Source organism: Coregonus clupeaformis, chromosome 26, assembly GCF_020615455.1.
Source record: "Coregonus clupeaformis isolate EN_2021a chromosome 26, ASM2061545v1, whole genome shotgun sequence".
NCBI classification, from domain to species: Eukaryota; Metazoa; Chordata; class Actinopteri; order Salmoniformes; family Salmonidae; genus Coregonus; species Coregonus clupeaformis.
The window spans coordinates 6401134-6426154 of record NC_059217.1 but is presented as its reverse complement, the minus strand read 5'-3'; the positions used below and the strand labels follow the sequence as shown (position 1 = coordinate 6426154).

Here is a 25021-nt window from a genome sequence, read left to right as displayed (position 1 = left end):
CATACACACACACACACACACACACACACACACACACACACACACACACACACACACACACACACACACACACACACGGTCAACATACTATCAAGGGGCTGCCACTTTTGCTGCTGTTTGTTTATTCAAAATGAGGCTGTGCAGAAAGAGAGAGAGAAAGAGAGAGAGAAAGAGAGAGAGAAAGAGAGAGAGAAAGAGAGAGAGAAAGAGAGAGAGAAAGAGAGAGAGAAAGAGAGAGAGAAAGAGAGCAAGAGTGAAGCTATTAAGAGAGAGAGAGAGACATAAAATAAAATAATGATACCAGCCGACACATTTGACAAATGCTTTTTAAATGTTTTGAAGAATGAAGTCCAGGAGCTCAGGATCAAATATAAACCTGTATGTCAGAGGACTGACAGATGATGATGGCTATTTCCTGGAAGGCATAGTGAGTTCTGGAAATATATATCCTGCCCCTGTTGACTATGTGTACAAATTGTGCATGTTTATTGCTGTGTACATACGTTTGTCCATGCCCATGAGTGAGTGTGTCCGTGTGCACCTGTGTGTGTGTGTGTGTGTGAGAGAGAGTTGTTTGCGGATGTGTGTGTGTGTGTGAAGTTTGCGGGTGAGTGTGTGTATACAATAGTGCCTTCCCTGCATGTGATATAAAACAAACAGTCAGTCAGTCAGCAGAGTTCCTCTAGTCTTCATCAGTGTATTGATTAACCAGACTGCTCTCAGACATCAGCTTCATAAGCAGAACACCCTGCTGTTGCTGTTTGTCCCTGATGCAGGGAACACAACCAACCAATCACAGACACTCTGTTACTTTCCTTCTGCTATGGAGTGTTTGTAAGTGCATGCCTGAGCCTCCACGCTTACAAGGGCAGTCTCTCAGAGAGAAAGTGTGTGTGTAGCATTTTATAGGGTAGTGTAGGGTGTACTTAGTGGTCACTACCTCTGGCCCATGTCCAGCCATATCATAGAAAGATGCCCAAAGATGCCAAATAGCAGAGTAGCTGGTCAGCAGAGTTGAGGTTGCTATATTACTAATCATAATTTTGACTTTGTATGCTTGCTGTGTGACCGACCTTTCATCAGTGTAATTGCTGAGGAGGAATTGGTAGGTATCTCCATGCTGAGAGATACCTGTTGTATTCGGCACGTGACAAATAAAGTTTGATTTTATTTGACACTTCGGAACTTGAGCCCCCACTCTGTGTTTCTGACGCACACGCACACACAGACACACACACACACACACACCTACTACTTAAGAACAGGAGAACAAACAATTTATACGTTCTAAAACAGCTTGCAGCTTCAATCTTCCCGACAGAATAACACATTCAAGCGTGAAGTACCCCCCACTCTGCTCTCCTCTGTACCCCTGAGGCAGACTGTGCTATCTGCTAGCAAATACATCTCTGATGTAGAGTCCCGCGTTTGATCCGCAACAAAATCAGCTTTCGGGGGGAATGAAAACATTATTTCAACACGTGGGTCAATTTACGGTTCAGGACACTTATAATGCGGGTCGAAAATGTTTTAAATCAAAATAATCTGATTTTCTTTACAAACCCAGGATCTTGTTGTGTTGAATTGTGTTGTGAATTCCATTCTGTGAGCAGTGAGGCAGACCTATAGGCTACCAGCCACACACTCAGTGGATCAGGGAACAGTCCATTATTTGTGTGATGCTGAAACTTATGTTTCATCCCCCCACGTGAAAATATGTTGCCAAGTGTATTTTCCCTGGCAAGCCTAGCTCACGTGAAGATGGCGAACGTAGGCCTAACTGGATAAATAAAAAGGTTATGAAATACACCATCATGGAAACAGGTGCTGCACGAGTGAAATCCCCGGTTTGGTTTGGAAGGATTTTGGAGTCATTGTGGACAGGGACAACAACCCGGTAGATGGATACACAGCCTGCAAAAAGTGCAAGCAGGTATTTGTTTACGATAGGCAAATTCAGTTTATTATCATTTAATTGTTATGTTAATTCAGGCTTTCATTCATTTAGACCATGCGCAGGCCATAACAAGTTTAAACCGTTACGGCTGTTAAAAATGAGTATAGCCTACTAATTGAATGTATTTTTGCAGCCTATATTTAGATTCTGGGAATTGTTTATTTAAGTTTCAATTAATCAATTTGATTATCTAAACAATATTGAGTGTTACGGTCTTGTTTTGTTATATCTGTCACGCCCTGGCTCTGGGGACTATGTTATGTTGAGCCAGGGTATGTAATCTATGTTTGTATATCTATGTGGGCCTGAGTGACTCCCAATCAGAGGCAACGAGTGTCAGCTGGTTGTCTCTGATTGGGAGCCATATTTAACTATCGGTCTTTTCACTTTGTGTTGTGGTTTCTTGTTCCTTTTGGTTTGTGTGTATCGAAGGACTTCACGTTTCGTTCGTTGTTTTGATCAGGTGATCTGTTTAATAAATAATATGTACGCATTCAACGCTGCGCATTGGTCCTCCTCCTTAAGCGAACGTGACAGAAGAAACCACCAAGACAGGACCAAGCAGCATGAAGAGGAGAGTGGATGGACCTGGGATCAGTGGAGTAGGAGTCTCAACTGGGCCCAGCCAAGCGAAGAGCAGAAAGGTTGGACTTTGAAGCAGTGGAGTGAGAGTCTGGCGAGAACTAGGGAGGCCTGGTCCACGGGAGGGAGAGAACCCCAGAACATTTTTAGGGGGGCTCACGGCGTGGACGACGGGGGCAGCCGGAGGCCGCGATGGAGGCGGTCCAGCGGGTGTGCAGAGGAGGCCGCCAGGTTAAGGGGGGCCACTGGTCACAGAGGAGAGGGAAAGTGTGGAGGCACGGCGAGAGGTACTGGGGGTGTATTACCAGTCCGGTCCGGCCCGTTCCTGATCCCTGCATAGGGCCAGTGGCGTGTGTCCCCAGTACGGTTCGGCCTGTTCCTGCCTCTCGCACCCGAGCCTGTGGTGCGGCGTCGCCAGCCCTGTCCGGCCCGTTCCTGCTCTCCGTACCAGTCGGTGGTGCGCGTCGCCAGCCCGGTCCGGCCCATTCCTGCTCCCCGCACCAAGTCTGTGGTGCGTTTCGTCAGCCCGGATCGGCCCGTTCCTGCTCCCCGCACCAAGTCAGGGGTGCGCCCGACAGCCCGGCTCGGCCCGCTCCTGCTCCCCACACCAAGCCAGTGGTGTGCGTCGTCAGCCCGGCTCGGCCCGTTCCTGCTCCCCGCACCAAGTCAGGGGTGCGCTTCGACAGCCCGGCTCGGCCCGCTCCTGCTCCCCACACCAAGCCAGTGGTGTGCGTCGTCAGCCCGGCTCGGCTCGTTCCTGCTCCCCGCACCAAGTCAGGGGTGCGCTTCGACAGCCCGGCTCGGCCCGCTCCTGCTCCCCACACCAAGCCAGTGGGGTGCGTCGTCAGTCCGGCACGGCCCGTGCTTGTTCTCCGCACCAAGTCTGTGGTGCGTTTCGTCAGCCCTGTCCGGCCCGTTCCTGCTCTCCGCACCAAGTCTGTGGTGCGCGTCGTCAACCGGTTCGGCCCGTTCCTTACCCACGCACCAAGCCTACGGTGTGCGTCGACAGCCCAGCCCGGCCCGTTCCTGCTCTCCGCACCAAGTTTGTGGTGCGCGTCGCCAGCCCAGTCTGGCCCATCCAAGCTCCCCGCACCAAGCCAGTGGTGTGCGTCGTCAGTCCGGCACGGCCCGTGCCTGCTCTCCGCACCAAGTCTGTGGTGCGTTTCGTCAGTCCAGCACAACCCGTGCCTGGGTCATGTCCGGAGCCGGATCCGCCGCCGAGGCGGAGTGCCCACCCGGTCCCTCCCCTGTTGTGGTTGTTTGGCGCGGTCGGAGTCTGCGCCTTTGGGGGGGGGTACTGTCACGCCCTGGCTCTGGGGACTATGTTATGTTGAGCCAGGGTATGTAATCTATGTTTGTATATCTATGTGGGCCTGAGTGACTCCCAATCAGAGGCAACGAGTGTCAGCTGGTTGTCTCTGATTGGGAGCCATATTTAACTATCGGTCTTTTCACTTTGTGTTGTGGTTTCTTGTTCCTTTTGGTTTGTGTGTATCGAAGGACTTCACGTTTCGTTCGTTGTTTTGATCAGGTGATCTGTTTAATAAATAATATGTACGCATTCAACGCTGCGCATTGGTCCTCCTCCTTAAGCGAACGTGACAATATCGGCTATAGGCTTTCATTAGGTAAGAAGGCTAATTAGAATGCCCTTTTTTTCAGAACGATTTGAGTTGTCGATATTCCGCATCTCATTATGAAAATATGTTGAATACACATGCAGACAAATTAATGGGGAATAATAACCTACTCTGGGGTCATAAAAACAATTAAATAAATTGATGTTATTTGCCGGGTCACAGATTGGCTCTCGGAACAATTCTATGCGAGTGGATTGGGTTGCAGATACAAATCTGTCCTGATGTCGGTATCGGGTGGGGCTCGGAATTGATGTCACCGGCGCGGGAAGGGTGAGGCTCCAAAAGACTGACCCGACTGAGATGGTCATTGCAAAATGTTGATTTTTTGTGGATTGTGATGTGTGCTTGGGGTTATTGTCCTGCTGGAACATCCACTTGCAGCCAAGTTTCAGCCTCCTGGCATGGGCAACCAGGTTTTTGGCTGAAATGTCCTGGCACTGGGTAAAGTTCATGCAGTTGACCTTAACAAGGGCCCCAGGACCAGTGGAAGCAAAATAGCCCCATAACATCAAAGATCCACCACCAATATATTCTACAGTAGGTATGGGGTTATTTTCTCCATATGCATCTTACTTTCGAAGCAAAACCCACCACTGATGTGCATGGTCAAAGAGCTCTATTTTCATAGATAAATCAGGGGGTTATAACTAGATAGTTTGTCTGTAGTCCTCTCCTGTCATAGCCCAGTGTCACGACACTGTTCCTCGCTAGCTTTGGCATGCACCCTCAATTGGTTTTACAGGCTGTGTTTGTGTGTGTATTAGTGACTAGCTTCAGACACTGCACTGTATTTCTCAAAATGTTCATCAAATCTGTCTGAGCCTCCAAATCACTCCACACTGTGTGTGTGTGCACGCGTGTGTATTTGTTCAGGAGCCTGAAACAGCTGCCTGGCAACCCAGACCTCAGCAGAATTGAGCCCCCACTCTGCGGTTCACACACCCACACCCCGCTGCCAAGAGGATTGCTGGCTGCCGCAGCACACAGAGGAACTTCCTACAAGGTCACTAGAACTTCCTAAACAGTCTCCTTCACAGTCTTTAAGTCACAGGGGTAGCAAAACCTCTTCTAGAGTGTGGAGGCTTTTGTTCTACCTTTGCTCTGTACTAAATCAGAGATTAGAACTACACTGTAAATATTTATCCCTTTGACATTAGACAAAGGACAACGTGATTGTTTTATTGTAGGTGTGGATGGCTCCTTTCATTTTCTGTGTCTTTGTTTTAAATACAGTGTATGACATCGTCTGTGTAAGCGGGCATAAGGCTGTGGCGGTGAAATTTTGTCAGCGGTGATTGTCAAGCAAACAACTGCCGGTCTCATAGTCAATCAATCAATTTTATTTTATATAGCCCTTCTTACATCAGCTAATATCTCGAAGTGCTGTACAGAAACCCAGCCTAAAACCCCAAACAGCTAGTAATGCAGGTGTAGAAGCACGGTGGCTAGGAAAAACTCCCTAGAAAGGCGAAAGCCTAGGAAGAAACCTAGAGAGGAACCAGGCTATGAGGGGTGGCCAGTCCTCTTCTGGCTGTGCCGGGTGGAGATTATAACAGAACCATGCCAAGATGTTCAAAAATGTTCATAAGTGACAAGCATGGTCAAATAATAATCAGGAATAAATCTCAGTTGGCTTTTCATAGCCGATCATTAAGAGTTGAAAACAGCAGGTCTGGGACAGGTAGGGGTTCCATAACCGCAGGCAGAACAGTTGAAACTGGAATAGCAGCAAGGCCAGGCGGACTGGGGACAGCAAGGAGTCACCACGGCCGGTAGTCCCGACGTATGGTCCTAGGGCTCAGGTCTCTCAGTTGGCTTTTCGTAGCCGATCATTAAAGAGTTGAAAACAGCAGGTCTGGGACAGGTAGGGGTTTCGTGAGCCGCAGGCAGAACAGTTGAAACTGGAATAGCAGCAAGGCCAGGCGGACTGGGGACAGCAAGGTGTCATCATGCCCGGTAGTCCTGACGTATGGTCCTAGGGCTCAGGTTCTCGAGAGAAAGAGAGAACGAGAGAATTAGAGAGAGCATACTTAAATTCACACAGGACACTGGATAAGACAGGAGAAGTACTCCAGGTATAACCAACTAACCCCAGCCCCCCGACACATAAACTACTGCAGCATAAATACTGGAGGCTGAGACAGGAGCGGTCCGGAGACACTGTGGCCCCATCCGAAGAAACCCCGGACAGGGCCAAACAGGAAGGATATAACCCCACCCACTCCGCCAAAGCACAGCCCCCGCACCACTAGAGGGATATCCCCAACCACCAACTTACAATCCTGAGACAAGGCCGAGTATAGCCCACAGAGGTCTCCACCACAGCACAAACCAAAGGGGGGGCGCCAACCCAGACAGGAAGATCACGTCAGTAACTCAACCCACTCAAGTGACGCACCCCTCCCAGGGACGGCATGAAAGAGCACCAGCAAGCCAGTGACTCAGCCCCTGCAACAGGGTTAGAGGCAGAGAACCCCAGTGGAGAGGGGAACCGGCCCGGCAGAGACAGCAAGGGCTGTTCGTTGCTCCAGCCTTCCGTTCACCTTCACACTCCTGGGCCAGACTACACTCAATCATATGACCTACTGAAGAGATAAGTCTTCAGTAAAGACTTAAAGGTTGAGACCGAGTCTGCGTCTCTCACATGGGTAGGCAGACTGTTCCATAAAAATGGAGATCTATAGGAGAAAGCCCTGCCTCCCGCTGTTTGCTTAGAAATTCTAGGGACAATTAGGAGGCCTGCGTCTTGTGACCGTAGCGTACGTATTGGTATGTACGGCAGGACCAACTCGGAAAGATAGGTAGGAGCAAGCCCATGTAACGCTTTATAGGTTAACAGTAAAACCTTGAAATCAGCCCTTGCCTTAACAGGAAGCCAGTGTAGGGAAGCTAGCACTGGAGTAATATGATCAAATTTCTTGGTTCTAGTCAGGATTCTAGCAGCCGTATTTAGCACTAACTGAAGTTTATTTAGTGCTTTATCCGGGTAGCCGGAAAATAGAGCATTGCAGTAGTCTAACCTAGAAGTAACAAATGCATGGATTAATTTTTCTGCATCATTTTTGGACAGAAAATTTCTGATTTTGCAATGTTACGTAGATGGAAAAAAAGCTGTCCTTGAAACAGTCTTGATATGTTCGTCAAAAGAGAGATCAGGGTCAAGAGTAACACCGAGGTCCTTCACAGTTTTATTTGAGACGACTTTACAACCATCTAGATGAATTGTCAGATTTAACAGAAGATCTCTTTGTTTCTTGGGACCTAGAACAAGCATCTCTGTTTTGTCCGAGTTTAAAAGTAAAAAGTTTTCAGCCATCCACTTCCTTATGTCTGAAACACAGGCTTCTAGCGAGGGCAATTTTGGGGCTTCACCATGTTTCATTGAAATGTACAGCTGTGTGTCATCCGCATAGCAGTGAAAGTTAACATTATGTTTTGAATAACATCCCCAAGAGGTAAAATATATAGTGAAAACAATAGTGGTCCTAAAACGGAACCTTGAGGAACACCGAAATGTACAGTTGATTTGTCGGAGGACAGACCATTCACAGAGACAAACTGATATCTTTCCGACAGGTAGGATCTAAACCAGGCCAGAACTTGTCCGTGTAGACCAATTTGGGTTTCCAGTCTCTCCAAAAGAATGTGGTGATCGATGGTGTCAAAGGCAGCACTAAGGTCTAGTAGCACGAGGACAGATGCAGAGCCTCGGTCTGACGCCATTAAAAGGTCATTTACCACCTTCACAAGTGCAGTCTCAGTGCTATGATGGGGTCTAAAACCAGACTGAAGCATTTCGTATACATTGTTTGTCTTCAGAAAGGCAGTGAGTTGCTGCGCAACAGCTTTTTCTAAAATTTTTGAGAGGAATGGAAGATTCGATATAGGCCGATAGTTTTTATATTTTCCGGGTCAAGGTTTGGCTTTTTCAAGAGAGGCTTTATCACTGCCACTTTTAGTGAGTTTGGTACACATCCGGTGGATAGAGAGCTGTTTATTATGTTCAACATAGGAGGGCCAAGCACAGGAAGCAGCTCCTTCAGCAGTTTAGTAGGAATAGGATCCAGTATGCAGCTTGAAGGTTTAGAGGCCATGATTATTTTCATCATTGTGTCAAGAGATATAGTACTAAAACACTTAAGTGTCTCTCCCGATCCCAGGCCCTCGCAGAGTCTGTGCAGATCCAGGACAGCTAAGCCCTGGAGGAATACGCAGATTCAAAGAGGAGTCCGTAATTTGCTTTCTAATGGTCATGATCTTTTCCTCAAAGAAGTTCATGAATTTATCACTGCTGAAGTGAAAGCCATCCTCTCTTGGGGAATGCTGCTTTTTAGTTAGCTTTGCAACAGTATCAAAAAGAAATTTTGGATTGTTCTTATTTTCCTCAATTAAGTTGGAAAAGTAGGATGATCGAGCAGCAGTGAGGGCTCTTCGGTACTGCACGGTACTGTCTTTCCAAGCTAGTCGGAAGACTTCCAGTTTGGTGTGGCGCCATTTCGTTCCAATTTCCTGGAAGCTTGCTTCAAAGCTCGGGTATTTTCTGTATACCAGGGAGCTAGTTTCTTATGACAAATGTTTTTTCGTTTTTAGGGGTGCAACTGCATCTAGGGTATTGCGCAAGGTTAAATTGAGTTCCTCAGTTAAGTGGTTAACTGATTTTTGTCCTCTGACGTCCTTGGGTAGGCAGAAGGAGTCTGGAAGGGCATCAATGAATTTTTGTGTTGTTTGAGAATTTATAGCACGACTTTTGATGCTCCTTGGTTGGGGTCTGAGCAGATTATTTGTTGCGATTGCAAATGTAATAAAATGGTGGTCCGATAGTCCAGGATTTTGTGGAAAAACATTAAGATCTACAACATTTATTCCATGGGACAAAACTAGGTCCAGAGTATGACTGTGGCAGTGAGTAGGTCCAGAGACATGTTGGACAAAACCCACTGAGTCGATAATGGCTCCGAAAGACTTTTGGAGTGGGTCTGTGGACTTCTCCATGTGAATATTAAAATCACCAAAAATTAGAATATGATCTGCTATGACTACAAGGTCTGATAGGAATTCAGGAAACTCAGAGAGGAACGCTGTATATGGCCCAGGAGGCCTGTAAACAGTAGCTATAAAAAGTGATTGAGTAGGCTGCATATATTTCATGACTAGAAGCTCAAAAGATGAAAACGCCATTTTTTTTTGTAAATTGAAATTTGCTATCGTAAATGTTAGCAACACCTCCGCCTTTGCGGGATGCACGGGGAATATGGTCACTAGTGTAACCAGGAGGTGAGGCCTCATTTAACACAGCAAATTCATCAGGCTTAAGCCATGTTTCAGTCAGGCCAATCACATCGAGATTATGATCAGTGATTAGTTCATTGACTATGACTGCCTTTGAAGTGAGGGATCTAACATTAAGTAACCCTATTTTGAGATGTGAGGTATCACGATCTCTTTCAATAATGGCAGGAATGGAGGAGGTCTTTATCCTAATAAGATTGCTAGGGTGAACACCGCCATGTTTAGTTTTGCCCAACCTAGGTCGAGGCACAGACACAGTCTCAATGGGTATGGCTGAGCTGACTACACTGACTGTGCTATTGGCAGACTCCACTAAGCTGGCAGGTTATAATAATAATAATATGCCATTTAGCAGACGCTTTTATCCAAAGCGACTTACAGTCATGCGTGCATACATTTTTTTTTTGTGTATGGGTGGTCCCGGGGATCGAACCCACTACCTTGGCGTTACAAGCGCCGCGCTCTACCAGCTGAGCTACAGAGGACCAGGTTGGCTAACAGCCTGCTGCCTGGCCTGCACCCTATTTCACTGTGGGGCTAGAGGAGTTAGAGCCCTATCTATGTTGGTAGATAAGAGGAGAGCACCCCTCCAGCTAGGATGGAGTCCGTCACTCCTCAGCAGGTCAGGCTTGGTCCTGTTTGTGGGTGAGTCCCAGAAAGAGGGCCAATTATCCACAAATGTTATCTTTTGGGAGGGGCAGAAAACAGTTTTCAACCAGCGATTAAGTGCTGAGACTCTGCTGTAGAGCTCGTCACTTCCCCTAACTGGGAGGGGGCCAGAGACAATTACTCGATGCCGACACATCTTTCTAGCTGATTTACAAGCTGAAGCTATGTTGCACTTGGTGACCTCTGACTGTTTCATCCTAACATCGTTGGTGCCGACGTGGATAACAATATCTCTATACTCTCTACACTCGCCAGTTTTAGCTTTAGCCAGCACCATCTTTAGATTAGCCTTAACGTCGGTAGCCCTGCCCCCTGGTAAACAGTGTATGATCGCTGGGTGATTCGTTTTAAGTCTAATACTGCGGGTAATGGAGTCGCCAATGACTAGGGTTTTCAATTTGTCAGAGCTAATGGTGGGAGCCTTCGGCGTCTCAGACCCCGTAACGGGAGGAGTAGAGACTAGAGAAGACTCAGACTCAGACTCCGACTCGCTACATAATGGGGAAAACCGGTTGAAGGTTTCTGTCGGCTGAATGAGCGACACCGGTTGAGCATTCCAACAGTATTTCCCTCCAGAAGCCATGAGAAAGTTGTCCGGCTGCGGGGACTGTGCGGGGGATTTATACTAACGTTACTGTCTGTACTTACTGGTGGCACAGACGCTGTTTCTTCCTTTCCTACACTGAGATTACCCTTGCCTAACGATTGCGTCTGAAGCTGGGCTTGTAGCACAGCTATTTTCGCTGTAAGGCGATCGTTCTCCTGTATATTATGAGTACAGCGACTGCAATTAGAAGACATCATGTTAATGTTACTACTTAGCTTCGGCTGTTGAAGATGTTGATGAACCATGTCCAGATAAAGCGTCCGGAGTGAAAAAGTTGAATAAGGGAAAAAAGTTGCGATGGAAAAAAGGAAAATAACGTAAAGTTGGCAGCTAAAACGCACAGGAAAATGACTCTTCTGTCTCGGGATAAACGTCCGGGGTGAAAAAGTTTAACGAAAAAAGATGAGTGAGGACAAAACTAAAAAGTTGGTAAATTTGTTGAACACAAAGATTGATTAAACGTTTATTAAAAGTAAAACGTGAATAGTTTGGCAGGTAGCCAAGTAGCAACAAACAGCACAGCAGTACGGAGACAATGCGGAAGCGAGACGGTAATTGACCGTTAATTAACATAAACACATTTAGCATCTCCTGGCTTCCACGCATAGCCTACAAGCCACTGATGCAGACCTTTGGTACATCTAAACTCAGCAAAAAAATAAATGTCCTCTCACTGTCAACTGCGTTTATTTTCAGAAAACTTAACATCTGTAAATATTTGTAAGAACATAACAAGATTCAACAACTGAGACATAAATTGAACAAGTTCCACAGACATGTGACTAACAGAAATGGAATAATCACAAATCTAAAGTAACAGTCAGTATCTGGTGTGGCCACCAGCTGCATTAAGTACTGCAGTGCATCTCCTCCTCATGGACTGCACCAGATTTGCCAGTTCTTGCTGTGAGATGTTACCCCACCCACTCTTCCACCAAGGCAGCTGCAAGTTCCCGGACATTTCTGGGGGGAATGGCCCTAGCCCTCACCCTACGATCCAACAGGTCCCAGATGTGCTCAATGGGATTGAGATCCGGGCTCTTCGCTGGCCATGGCAGAACACTGACATTCCTGTCTTGTAGGAAATCATACACAGAACGAGCAGTATGGCTGGTGGCATTGTCATGCTGGAGGGTCATGTCAGGATAAGCCTGCAGGAAGGGTACCACATGAGGGAGGAGGATGTCTTCCCTGTAACGCACAGCGTTGAGATTGCCTGCAATGACAACAAGCTCAGTCCGATGATGCTGAAACACACCATGACGGACCCTCCACCTCCAAATCGATCCCGCTCCAGAGTACAGGCCTCGGTGTTATGCTCATTTCTTCGACGATAAACGTGAATCCGACCATCATTTTCCTTTTACTGAGGAGTGGCTTCCGTCCATCCACTCTCCCATAAAGGCCTGATTAGTGGAGTGCTGCAGAGATTGTTGTGCTTCTGGAAGTTTCTCCCATCGGGTTCTTGGTCACCTCCCTGACCAAGGTCCTTCTCCCCCGATTGCTCAGTTTGGCCGTGCGGCCAGCTCTAGGAAGAGTCTTTGTGGTTCCAAACTTCTTCAATTTAAGAATGATGGAGGTCAATGTGTTCTTGGGGACCTTCAATGCTGCAGACATTTTTTGGTACCTTTCCCCAGATCTGTGCCTCGACACAATCCTTTTCCTCGACACAATTTCTTCGACCTCATGGCTTGTTTTTTGCTCTGACATGCACTGTCAACTGTGGGACCTTATATAGACAGGTGTGTGCCTTTCCAAATCATGTCCAATCAATTGAATTTACCACAGGTGGACTCTAATCAAGTTGTAGAAACATCTCAAGGATGATCAATGGAAAAAGGATGCACCTGAGCTCAATTTCGAGTCTCATAGCGAAGGGTCTGAATACTATGTAAATAAGGTATTTCTGTTTGCAAAAATGTCTAAAAAACTTTGTCATTGTGGGTTATTGTGTGTAGATTTATGAGGATTTTTTATTGATTTTATCCATTTTAGAATAAGGCTGTAACGTAACAAAATGTGGAAAAGTCAAGGAGTCTGAATACTTTCCAAATACACTGTATAGCCTACACCATCACAATAAATCCATTATTTATTTTAGACAGGTCTATAGAAACATGATATGAAGAAAATGTAGTCTATTTCAGAAGAACAGAATAGCATACTCTGAGTTGTCCTTATGTTAGGCCCTGATCTGGCTATGCCATAAGGCTGTGGGCCACACTAGTTAAATTAGCAGACAAGATTTGATTAGAATTCCATGGCATTATTTTATATTATTTTAAAGTATGAAGAATACAATTGAACAAAGCTGAATAACATAGAAAGGCTATTTTCTCCAAATGATTTGAGGGAGTGCGCACATGCGGCTGTTCTGTGTTGAGTGGATAACAAAGAAACAGGTACTCCTACAGTGGGGAAAAAAAGTATTTAGTCAGCCACCAATTGTGCAAGTTCTCCCACTTAAAAAGATGAGAGAGGCCTGTAATTTTCATCATAGGTACACGTCAACTATGACAGACAAAATGAGATTTTTTTTCTTCAGAAAATCACATTGTAGGATTTTTAATGAATTTATTTGCAAATTATGGTGGAAAATAAGTATTTGGTCAATAACAAAAGTTTCTCAATACTTTGTTATATACCCTTTGTTGGCAATGACACAGGTCAAACGTTTTCTGTAAGTCTTCACAAGGTTTTCACACACTGTTGCTGGTATTTTGGCCCATTCCTCCATGCAGATCTCCTCTAGAGCAGTGATGTTTTGGGGCTGTCGCTGGGCAACACAGACTTTCAACTCCCTCCAAAGATTTTCTATGGGGTTGAGATCTGGAGACTGGCTAGGCCACTCCAGGACCTTGAAATGCTTCTTACGAAGCCACTCCTTCGTTGCCCGGGCTGTGTGTTTGGGATCATTGTCATGCTGAAAGACCCAGCCACGTTTCATCTTCAATGCCCTTGCTGATGGAAGGAGGTTTTCACTCAAAATCTCACGATACATAGACCCATTCATTCTTTCCTTTACACGGATCAGTCGTCCTGGTCCCTTTGCAGAAAAAACAGCCCCAAAGCATGATGTTTCCACCCCCATGCTTCACAGTAGGTATGGTGTTCTTTGGATGCAACTCAGCATTCTTTGTCCTCCAAACACAACGAGTTGAGTTTTTACCAAAAAAGTTCTATTTTGGTTTCATCTGACCATATGACATTCTCCCAATCCTCTTCTGGATCATCCAAATGCACTCTAGCAAACTTCAGACGGGCCTGGACATGTACTGGCTTAAGCAGGGGGACACGTCTGGCACTGCAGGATTTGAGTCCCTGGCGGCGTAGTGTGTTACTGATGGTAGGCTTTGTTACTTTGGTCCCAGCTCTCTGCAGGTCATTCACTAGGTCCCCCCGTGTGGTTCTGGGATTTTTGCTCACCGGTCTTGTGATCATTTTGACCCCACGGGGTGAGATCTTGTGTGGAGTCCCAGATCGAGGGAGATTATCAGTGGTCTTGTACAGTGGGGAAAAAAAGTATTTAGTCAGCCAACAATTGTGCAAGTTCTCCCACTTAAAAAGATGAGAGAGGCCTGTAATTTTCATCATAGGTACACGTCAACTATGACAGACAAAATGAGAGAAAAAAATTCCAGAAAATCACATTGTAGGATTTTTTATGAATTTATTTGCAAATTATGGTGGAAAATAAGTATTTGGTCAATAACAAAAGTTTCTCAATACTTTGTTATATACCCTTTGTTGGCAATGACACAGGTCAAATGTTTTCTGTAAGTCTTCACAAGGTTTTCACACACTGTTGCTGGTATTTTGGCCCATTCCTCCATGCAGATCTCCTCTAGAGCAGTGATGTTTTGGGGCTGTCGCTGGGCAACACAGACTTTCAACTCCCTCCAAAGATTTTCTATGGGGTTGAGATCTGGAGACTGGCTAGGCCACTCCAGGACCATGAAATGCTTCTTACGAAGCCACTCCTTCGTTGCCCGGGCGGTGTGTTTGGGATCATTGTCATGCTGAAAGACCCAGCCACGTTTCATCTTCAATGCCCTTGCTGATGGAAGGAGGTTTTCACTCAAAATCTCACGATACATGGCCCAATTCATTCTTTCCTTTACACAGATCAGTCGTCCTGGTCCCTTTGCAGAAAAAACAGCCCCAAAGCATGATGTTTCCACCCCCATGCTTCACAGTAGGTATGGTGTTCTTTGGATGCAACTCAGCATTCTTTGTCCTCCAAACACGACGAGTTGAGTTTTTACCAAAAAGTTATATTTTGGTTTCATCTGACCATATGACATTCTCCCAATCCTCTTCTGGATCATCCAAATGCACTCTAGCAAACTTCAGACGGGCCTTGACATGTACTGGCTTAAGCAGGGGGACACGTCTTGCACTGCAGGATTTGAGTCCCTGGCAGCGTAGTGTGTTACTGATGGTAGGCTTTGTTACTTTGGTCCCAGCTCTCTGCAGGTCATTCACTAGGCCCCCCCGTGTGGTTCTGGGATTTTTGCTTACCGTTCTTGTGATCATTTTGACCCCACGGGGTGAGATCTTGCGTGGAGCCCCAGATCGAGGGAGATTATCAGTGGTCTTGTATGTCTTCCATTTCCTAATAATTGCTCCCACAGTTGATTTCTTCAAACCAAGCTGCTTATCTATTGCAGATTCAGTCTTCCCAGGCTGGTGCAGGTCTACAATTTTGTTTCTGGTGTCCTTTGACAGCTCTTTGGTCTTGGCCATAGTGGAGTTTCGAGTGTGACTGTTTGAGGTTGTGGACAGGTGTCTTTTATACTGATAACAAGTTCAAACAGGTGCCATTAATACAGGTAACGAGTGGAGGACAGAGGAGCCTCTTAAAGAAGAAGTTACAGGTCTGTGAGAGCCAGAAATCTTGATTGTTTGTAGGTGACCAAATACTTATTTTCCACCATAATTTGCAAATAAATTCATTAAAAATCCTACAATGTGATTTTCTGGATTTATTTTTCTCATTTTGTCTGTCATAGTTGACGTGTACCTATGATTAAAATTACAGGCCTCTCCCATCTTTTTAAGTGGGAGAACTTGCACAATTGGTGGCTGACTAAATACTTTTTTCCCCCACTGTATGTCTTCCATTTCCTAATAATTGCTCCCACAGTTGATTTCTTCAAACCAAGCTGCTTACCTATTGCAGATTCAGTCTTCCCAGCCTGGTGCAGGTCTACAATTTTGTTTCTGGTGTCCTTTGACAGCTCTTTGGTCTTGGCCATAGTGGAGTTTGGAGTGTGACTGTTTGAGGTTGTGGACAGGTGTCTTTTATACTGATAACAAGTTCAAACAGGTGCCATTAATACAGGTAACGAGTGGAGGACAGAGGAGCCTCTTAAAGAAGAAGTTACAGGTCTGTGAGAGCCAGAAATCTTGCTTGTTTGTAGGTGACCAAATACTTATTTTCCTCCATAATTTGCAAATAAATTCATTAAAAATCCTACAATGTGATTTTCTGGAAAAAAAATTCTCAATTTGTCTGTCATAGTTGACGTGTACCTATGATGAAAATTACAGGCCTCTCTCATCTTTTTAAGTGGGAGAACTTGCACAATTGATGGCTGACTAAATACTTCCCCCCCCCACTGTATATGATTAATTTAGAGTTATTTATGTAACTTTTGTTGTGATACAAATATGTTTTGATTTTTTATACATTCTAAGGCTGCATGATGCGACTGTAATGATGATCTGAAAAAAGTTGCATGAAAGGCATGAGCTCTGCTTTGTTTTTTGCGCAGGCTGTCCACACCTCATAAGTCTCTCATTCACAATTTGACAAGCACTTGATAATGCCTCGAATTTCCCGGCTGTATCCCCTTTGTGTGGCCGTAATGCCCACTAAAAAAATCCATGCTTGCCAAAGCACCTCTCACGCACATGGCTCTCTGTCACGTGATCAGGTCTTTCTCACAGGCTACAAGTGAAGACAGACACATCGGAGATGCAACTGCGCACGTCCGTATCCAATTCCGAGGAAGATATTGGAAGAACTGTCCACATTTCCTTTTCATCAGCCAACAAGATGAGTAGGCCTAACGAACAGCAAAAGCACTAGCCTATGTCAATCTACTATCCCCCATAGTACAAAAGTTGACCTATTCTATTCTGTGCGAGAAATACATATTCCAAACATAGTCTGGGACAGTTGTGGGATGCAATAGATCCCAAATTAATATAACCACTAGCATAAAAAAACTGTTTTAAGCAATGAGCCTGACACAAAAGATGAGAAAAATTTAGCTTAAAATGTTGATAAACTATTAGGCTTTTTCTTCACATTATAAGCGCAGCAATGCGCGCATGGCAGTAGGCTATAAGCGCGAATGTTCCATTAGCAGGAAAACACCATTCTCAAAAGTGACCACAAATGCGATTATGCATGTAATGCTTTTATTATAAAGGTTCATTTTTATGGTGAAATTGATCTTCCCCAAACTTGAAACTCACATGCTGTGTATAGTATGTCAGTTAGGCACTACACCGGTTGTAAAGCGGATTAATGTGCTTTGTTTTAAGAAGTTATTTGACCACTTTAGTTGTGATACAAACCTTATCAAAACATATAGGCCTATGTGCTAGGCTACATGAGGTGTGCAACTATGTTTTGAAAAAGTTGCCAAAAAAAGCATGCACTGTTTCTTGTCTTAAACTGGGCATCATTCACAAGTGATAGGCTATTGTCACCCACCACACTATTCTTGATTTAATCTTGTCTTTACATATACTAAATAATATATGTGTGAAATTTGTTTTGATTTCCAATGGACCATTGTCATGCACCTGTCTCGAAACAGGGTCAGCAGAAAAAATACATATAATCTATGCACTTAAATAGTGAATGGAGAACGCTTTTCCCGTGGTTCATTTTCATGCCAGCCAGGTAGGCTATACTCCTTTTGTAAAGAGAAGCAATGTGCTTAATATGAGGAAAGTTGAGAAATAAATATAGTAGGCCTAGCCTATAGAAAGCTGATGGGATCCTCCTCTTTTTAATAGAGGTCATCACTCTGTTTTCTCACGCAATTGCATAGCCTATAGAAATGTTGAGCAACATGAGCTCATGCTCTCATGAAGTGTTCGATTCCATTTTTTATTTGCATTGATGTCAGAGTGATTTGGTAGCCTACTAATGACCATCAGCAGCATCAGAGCTTAGAGAAGCCTAATTACCGTGACTAAACGGTCACATGGAAACTGACTGCTGTCATGACTCGTGACCGCCGGTGTGGCACTAATACGGGGTGAACCCCTAAGCAGGCATTGTAACAACGCAGAAAGACCCCTTCAGATAAATCATCCAGGATCCTTTTGTTTGAATAATAGTGTTAAGTGCTGCTTAAATGAGTCAATACTGCAGGTACATCATGCACACACTATGATTGGACATTTTCAAATGGCTCGGGCTATTGACCTTGAACCATTCAATTGCTCATTAGATCATAAAATACCATATTTTATACACAGATTCAGTCATTACAATCCATAACACATTCACTGGACAGCCTCCATCACCAAAGTCCTGTGTGTGTGTGCTGTATGTGTGTGTGATTAATCATTCAAATCAATAAAAACCTTTACATATGGATACTCTCCATCACTAAACCACAATTAACCCAGCAGTGGCGTTTAACTGCTCATTCTGGTCACTGGGCACTGGGCCATTCACTACCATCAGCCAGATCTGGGCAATTCCACGGAAATGACATTTCGCTTTGACTCAGTTTTTTCACTTAAAATGTATGCCAAACAAAAAACATTGATTTCAACGTTTAACAAACCAAACACATCTATCCACAAGGACTACTTTGAACAATTTACATTATTTTATTTACAAAAACTAATTTAGTGGAAGAACTGTGCAGATGCAAACTTTGGTAACGGAATTACGGTAATATTTCCCTCAGTTTATTATGGTCTGGATTCCAAATGTGAGATTTTTGGTTCCAACCGCTTTGTCTTTGTGAGACGCGGCGTGGGTGAACGGATTATCTCCGCATATGTATATCCCACCATAAAGCAAGGAGGAGGAGGTGTTAAGGTGTGGGGGTGCTTTGCTGGTGACACTGTCTGTGATTTATTTAGGATTCAAGGCACACTTAACCAGCATGGCTACCACAGCATTCTGCAGCGATACGCCATCCCATCTGGTTTGGGCTTAATGGGTCATTTGTTTATCAACAGTACAATGACCCAACACACCTCCAGACTGTGTAAGGGCTATTTTACAAAGAAGGAGAGTGATGGAGTGTTGCATCAGATGACCTGGCCTCCACAATCCCCCGACCTCAGCCCGATTGAGATGGTTTGGGATGAGTCAGACCGCAGAGTGAAGGAAAAGCAGACAACAAGTGCTTAGCACATGTGGCAAAGGGTGGCTATTTGAAGAATCTCAAATATACAATATATTTTGATTTGTTTACACTTTTGTGGTTACTACATGATCCATATGTGTTATTTCATAGTTTTGATGTCTTCACTATTATTCTACAATATAAAAAATAGTAAAAATAAAGAAAAACCCTTGAATGAGTCCAAACTTTTTACTGGTACTGTACGTCTATGATAGGTTCAGATTTGGTCTAGTCTGGTCCGTCTGTGGATGTTAACATCAAGCCCAGGGTGGACTGACCAAATTTCAACTACTTTTCAACATCGATAATTGTATACTGTACAACACAGATTTTAACGCTATTAGTGTAACACAAGGAATTAGCTGTGGTCAATCGTTTGTGAAATTAAAGCTCTATACCCCCATCCATGGTAACGTCTTGGACTGGTCTGAACCACCCGAGGAGCTGCAGGGTGTGTGTGTGTCTTTGTGTGTGTCCCAGGGTCAGATTGGACCGACCCAGCCCATCTGGAGACAATAAGAGTGTTATGACACCAGCTGTCACCATGGAAACCACCCAGGCCCCGCCTTGACCTGACATGCCCTTCGATGGGACAAACTTACTGCTGTAAGATGGTGCTGAAGTGTGAAGTCTTACCTGTAAATGGGATCCTGCATTACCATCATCTTACTCTCATCCCACGTCCACTCCTTCTTCTATGGAAAGACAGAATAACACTTGTTTAGTGAAGAGTGTGTGGAAGAGAGTCAGCCAGGGGTTTGTGTATGTTAGGGAAGTGTGTGAGAGAGGCTAAGGTGGAGTGAGAGGAGGTCAGGTCCTCTGTGAGGTACCTTTACACCTACATCAGACACTTTAAATGAGGCTGTCGCCGCTAACTACAGCTACTGTCATTTAACACAGTGTCTCGGATTGCCACGGTAATTAACTTTGACCTTGCTGGGCTGGATGTTGGGCTCAAGGAGATATTGATTATACTGAGCCAATCGATCCACAATCCACACGGTGAAGACAACAGTTATCTAGCTGTGATGTTCCATTTAGATATTCTGCTCTCTCTCTCTCTTTCGCTCTCTCTCTCATCTTCTTTCACTCGCTCTCTTCATATCTTTCTTACTCAGTCGTTCTCTTTGGCCGCTTCTTTTTTGCTTGCTCTCTCTCTAGCTCTTCCTCTCACTCTTTCAGTCTCTCTCTTTCCCTCACATGCACTCTTTCTCTCACTTTCCCTAGCTTTCTCTCTCTTTCTCGGTCTGACTCATTATCTCTCTGTCACGCCCTGGCCTATAGAACTCTAGTTAGTTTGGTCAGGGTGTGAATATTCTAGGTTTGTATTTCTATGTTTGGCCGGGTGTGGTTCCCAATCAGAGGCAGCTGTCGCTCGTTGTCTCTGATTGGGGATCATACTTAGGCAGCCAGTTTTCCTGCCTGTGTTGTGGGATCTTGTTGTGTTCCTGTTTAGGCTTGTGTGTTAGCCCTTTGGACCGTCACGGTTAAGTTTGTTATTTTGGTTACTGTGTCGTGTGTTTATTAGTTAAATAAACATGTACGCCTTTCACGCTGCACCTTGGTCCGACCCGTCTCTTAACGTACGCGACAGAAGATCCCACCACCAATTAACCAAGCAGCGTGCCCAGGAGGAGCAAAGAGTATGGACTTGGCGGGAGATAAGATGATCTGGCAAGGCAGATGGAGGCCCTGAAAGGGATCAGGGTGGGAAGGAGAGACAGCCCCAACTTTTTTTTGGGGGGGCCTAAAAGGGTGGTCGGGGAGCGACAGAGAGGAGCCCCGACCACGGCACTCGTGGGGGCTCAAGGAGGAGTCCTCACTGGAGGAGGACGGGGCGCGGAGTGTAAAGGACGGAGACAGTCATACACCTCCAGCGCCGGTTCCCAGTCCGGTATGCCCCGTACCTGCTCCCCGCACCAAGCCAGTGGTGCGTGTTCCCAGTCCGGCCTGGCCTGTTCCTGCACCTCGCACCAAGCCAGTGGTGGGTGTTCCCAGTCTGGTCCGGTCTGTTCCTGTTCCTCGCACCAAGCCAGTGGTGCGTGTTCCCTGTCCGGCCCGGCCTGTTCCTGCTCCTCGCACCAAGCCAGTGGTGCGTGTTCCCAGTCCGGTCCGGACTGTTCCTGCTCCTCGCACCAAGCCAGTGGTGCGTGTTCCCAGTCCGGCCCGGCCTGTTCCTGCTCCTCGCACCAAGCCAGTGGTGCGCGTCGTCAGTCCGGCCCGTGCCCGTTCAGAGCAGTCCGCTCCACCGGTGCCTGATCCAGCTGCGGTCGGTTGCTCCACTCCGGAGCCAGAGCGGTCTGCTCCACCGGTGCCCAAGCCAGCTCCGGTCAGCCTCTCCACTCCGGAGCCGCCACCGAGGCTGGAAGCCCACCCGGACCCTCCCCTATTCAGTCAGGTTTGTGCGGCCGGAATCCGCACCTTTGGGGGGGTACTGTCACGCCCTGGCCTATAGAACTCTAGTTAGTTCGGTCAGGGTGTGAATATTCTAGGTTTGTATTTCTATGTTTGGCCGGGTGTGGTTCCCAATCAGAGGCAGCTGTCGCTCGTTGTCTCTGATTGGGGATCATACTTAGGCAGCCAGTTTTCCTGCCTGTGTTGTGGGATCTTGTTGTGTTCCTGTTTAGGCTTGTGTGTTAGCCCTTTGGACCGTCACGGTTAAGTTTGTTATTTTGGTTACTGTGTCGTGTGTTTATTAGTTAAATAAACATGTACGCCTTTCACGCTGCACCTTGGTCCGACCCGTCTCTTAACGTACGTGACACTCTCTCTGTCTTTCTCTCATTCTGCTCTCTCAATCTCATTCTTTATTTTTCTCTCTATACTGGGCTTCGTCCCAGATTACTGACATAATATAAATGTCAAAAGGAGAGTGATTGGAATTATTTATCCTATTGATTTTCATTCCATTCTGTGAGATGTAAATGAGGCAGTCTCTGGACGAGTTGACATTTCATCCCTCGCCAGAGAGCAGGCTGAGAGACAAAGCAGACACAGCCCAATAGAGCCCCATTCAAACCACAATAATTGCATTCACTGTACAGCTCATAATAACAATACAAACACCAGTTCACTCCAGCTGTTTAGAATAATACAACCAGAGCTTCTGGGTCTGGCAGAGGCCCTTACTGTCTGCTTAGAGGGTCTGACCAGGGTGTGAGGCGCTTTTCTCTCTTGTTTTTTCACAGGGGTTATCGAGGGCAATTATCCTTTACGGTCTAGTGGTCACTTCTTCTATTCTGCTCTTCCTCCTCTCTCTATTCCCTTTCTCTTCCTTCTATATTCTTTCCTCCTTTCTTTATTCCCTCCTTCCTCCTCTCTCTGTTCTCATTTTCCTCCATAGGATGAGTCCCGTATAAAGGTAAGGGCCTTGGTCTGTGTGGACTCTAAAGGGTAATCCATTCTGCACTGGAATGACTCTGATATAGAAGACTTGCTGGCAGTTTGTGTTCAAGTATTGTTTTTTTTTTATGCCTCATACTAGGTCTCCTTCTTCCACTCCACTGACTGCATAAATAAAGCCTCATCCACAGAGTTTTGTTGGCTGGGATGTGTGGGGAGGTGAGATATAGGCCATTGGACCCCCGAGGAGCAGATAGGCCGGCGCACCCTTGCGGACATAGAAGCATCCATTGGCATTTAGAGTGGGATAGAGTGGACACATGCACAGCACACACCTCTCTGCCACTCAGATACACTCCTCTCTGCCACTCTACCCTGTCTGAATTGTTAGTTTAGCCAGGCACAGATTCAATCCTCTCCTTCACTCTACCCTGCCTGGAGCCTTATTTAACAGGGCACAGATTCGCTAATCACTCCCTCTCACAGCTGGTGACAGGATTTGAATCCCACTCACTCCTTAACACAACCCCAGGATATGACATGGCTCAACAATGGCTGAGTGGGCACAGTTTGACAGGGGAGGTTAGAAACAACACAACACCCATCCACTCTACTCCCTGCCCCTAAGCTCCAGACAGTCACAAATGTAAATATAATAACAGGTTACAAAAGATAAATAAAAGACTCACTATAAACAGACTCACTTTTTTCTTTTTTCTGAGTGCCACCTTCACTCCATCCACTGAGACTATGATGTTGACCTTCTTCTTCTTTATGTTTTTCACTTTGAATTCATACTGTGGAAAGAAAGATTGATTCAAATTAGTAACTATATAACAATTAGAGAAGAATAGTTTAACTTTTAATTAGAGAAGAACGGATTAACTTTTCAATGCAAGTTGAGCATGGCGCTTGCAACGCCAGGGTTGTGGGTTTGTTTCCCACGGGGGGCCAGTATGAAAATGAAAATGTATGCACTCACTAACTGTAAGTCGCTCTGGATGAGAGCGTCTGCTAAATGACTAAAATGTAAATGTAATAACTGGTTGAACGCGGCATGTGTATAACTACAACCAGTTAGCAAGTCGGAAATTTGAATTATCAATGCACATCCACTGTTCCACAGCCCAGCCAGGCAATTTACAAACTCCCCTAGAAAATAGTTCCCAATGCTACTCGGCTGGGGTTTGCTAATGCTACTAGGCTGGGATTTGTCTAAACCTTACTGCCTGCCTTTTTTCAAAAGTCTCATGAACGTGACGAGACTGACAGTTTCTCTGAGCCAGGCAAATTCATTTATCAGGATCATTATAATGGGTATATCCAAATAAATGGAAATAGAAACAAAGGTAAAACAAACGAAAATGCACATAGTTTGCTGTCATTTCACCTGCTTGATGGGATTGTGTGTTAGCTTTAGTTGGCTAGTTAGCGGCTGGAAAGAAGTAGCTAGCCTGCATGGCAATTGTTTTTGCTTAGAACAGTAGTCACCAACCTTTGAGTCAAGATCACTTTCTGAGTCCAAATGCAAGCCGAGATCTACAGTTTTTTTTTTACATTACTTAAAAAGCGTAAGCCTATGCAACATTAACCTATTAAAAACAGTACTGTAGTAATGAGGTTTGTGCAGTAGGCTATAGGCCCAAAACATTATCACCACATATTGGCTTTGCTTGAATTGCCCTGCTAATGCATTGTTGTTCTTCTCAGACCCCTTTAAAAAAATCATATTTCAACATTTGAGGTAGGCTATATGATCACACCGGTAATCAATGTTCCCTCTAAGCTGTGCCCGCACACACACCTTCTTCTGTGCAGAGAAGCATGAGATTGAACTTCACTCAACTTTCTAGAGTTTTCCCCGTAAGTTAACACTACCAATGTTTCCCTTCACTGTGGGAATTGTGATTGAATCAATGCAAAATTAGCCACTTTCAATGCAACATACCGAAACTAAATGAACTATGCAATTTGTATGCAAAACTAACTATGCAAGAAATGTTGTTTTAGGCAGAACGCATCGGAGTAGGATTCTATTGGGCATGACTCAGACCCGTACTCTACACAGACCGGTGCGCCATAACCAATCAGAGCTGTAGTAGGCCTATATGCAAATAGACCATTGCCATATATGGATCTGTGCCATTCACTTTGAACTGGACTGTTTTTACAACATGAGCAGTCGTGAGTAGATGTGCTTGTTTTGAGATCAAAGTGAGAGCTACATGTTGCAACATGTGCACATTTGTACATTTGTTCATATCCTTTGCTAGATGGTGAGTTATTAGCCCAGTTATAGATAATTTGTAGTCAGCAATGGGGGAGTGATTGCTTCCTACAAGACCCCAAAACGTGTACATTTCTAGAAATCTTTGAATAGCGAGTCAGGTAAAGAGCTTTTATTTGTCTTAAATGTGCAGTGTTGTATTTTGAGACAGGCTTGAATAAGCTACACTATAGGACCAAAAGTATGTGGACGCCTGCTCGTCAAACATCTCATTCCAAAATCATGGGCATTAATGGGGAGCTGGTCCCCCCTTTGCTG

The 25021-nt window shown here is 45.3% G+C and overlaps 1 protein-coding gene across 1 annotated transcript in view; it reads right to left on the bottom strand.

Annotated features, from left to right (window-relative positions):
- LOC121539803 (carboxyl-terminal PDZ ligand of neuronal nitric oxide synthase protein-like) overlaps window positions 1-25021 on the bottom strand; it is a gene marked incomplete at its 3' end in the record, with an annotated part of 253155 nt that overhangs the window by 111503 nt on the left and 116631 nt on the right. The window contains exons 3-4 of the mRNA XM_041848478.2: window positions 23181-23273; window positions 19771-19829 (exon numbers count right to left, since the gene is read on the bottom strand). Of these exons, the coding sequence (XP_041704412.2) occupies window positions 19771-19829; window positions 23181-23273 (152 nt within the window). The remainder of the gene's footprint in view (window positions 1-19770; window positions 19830-23180; window positions 23274-25021) is intronic.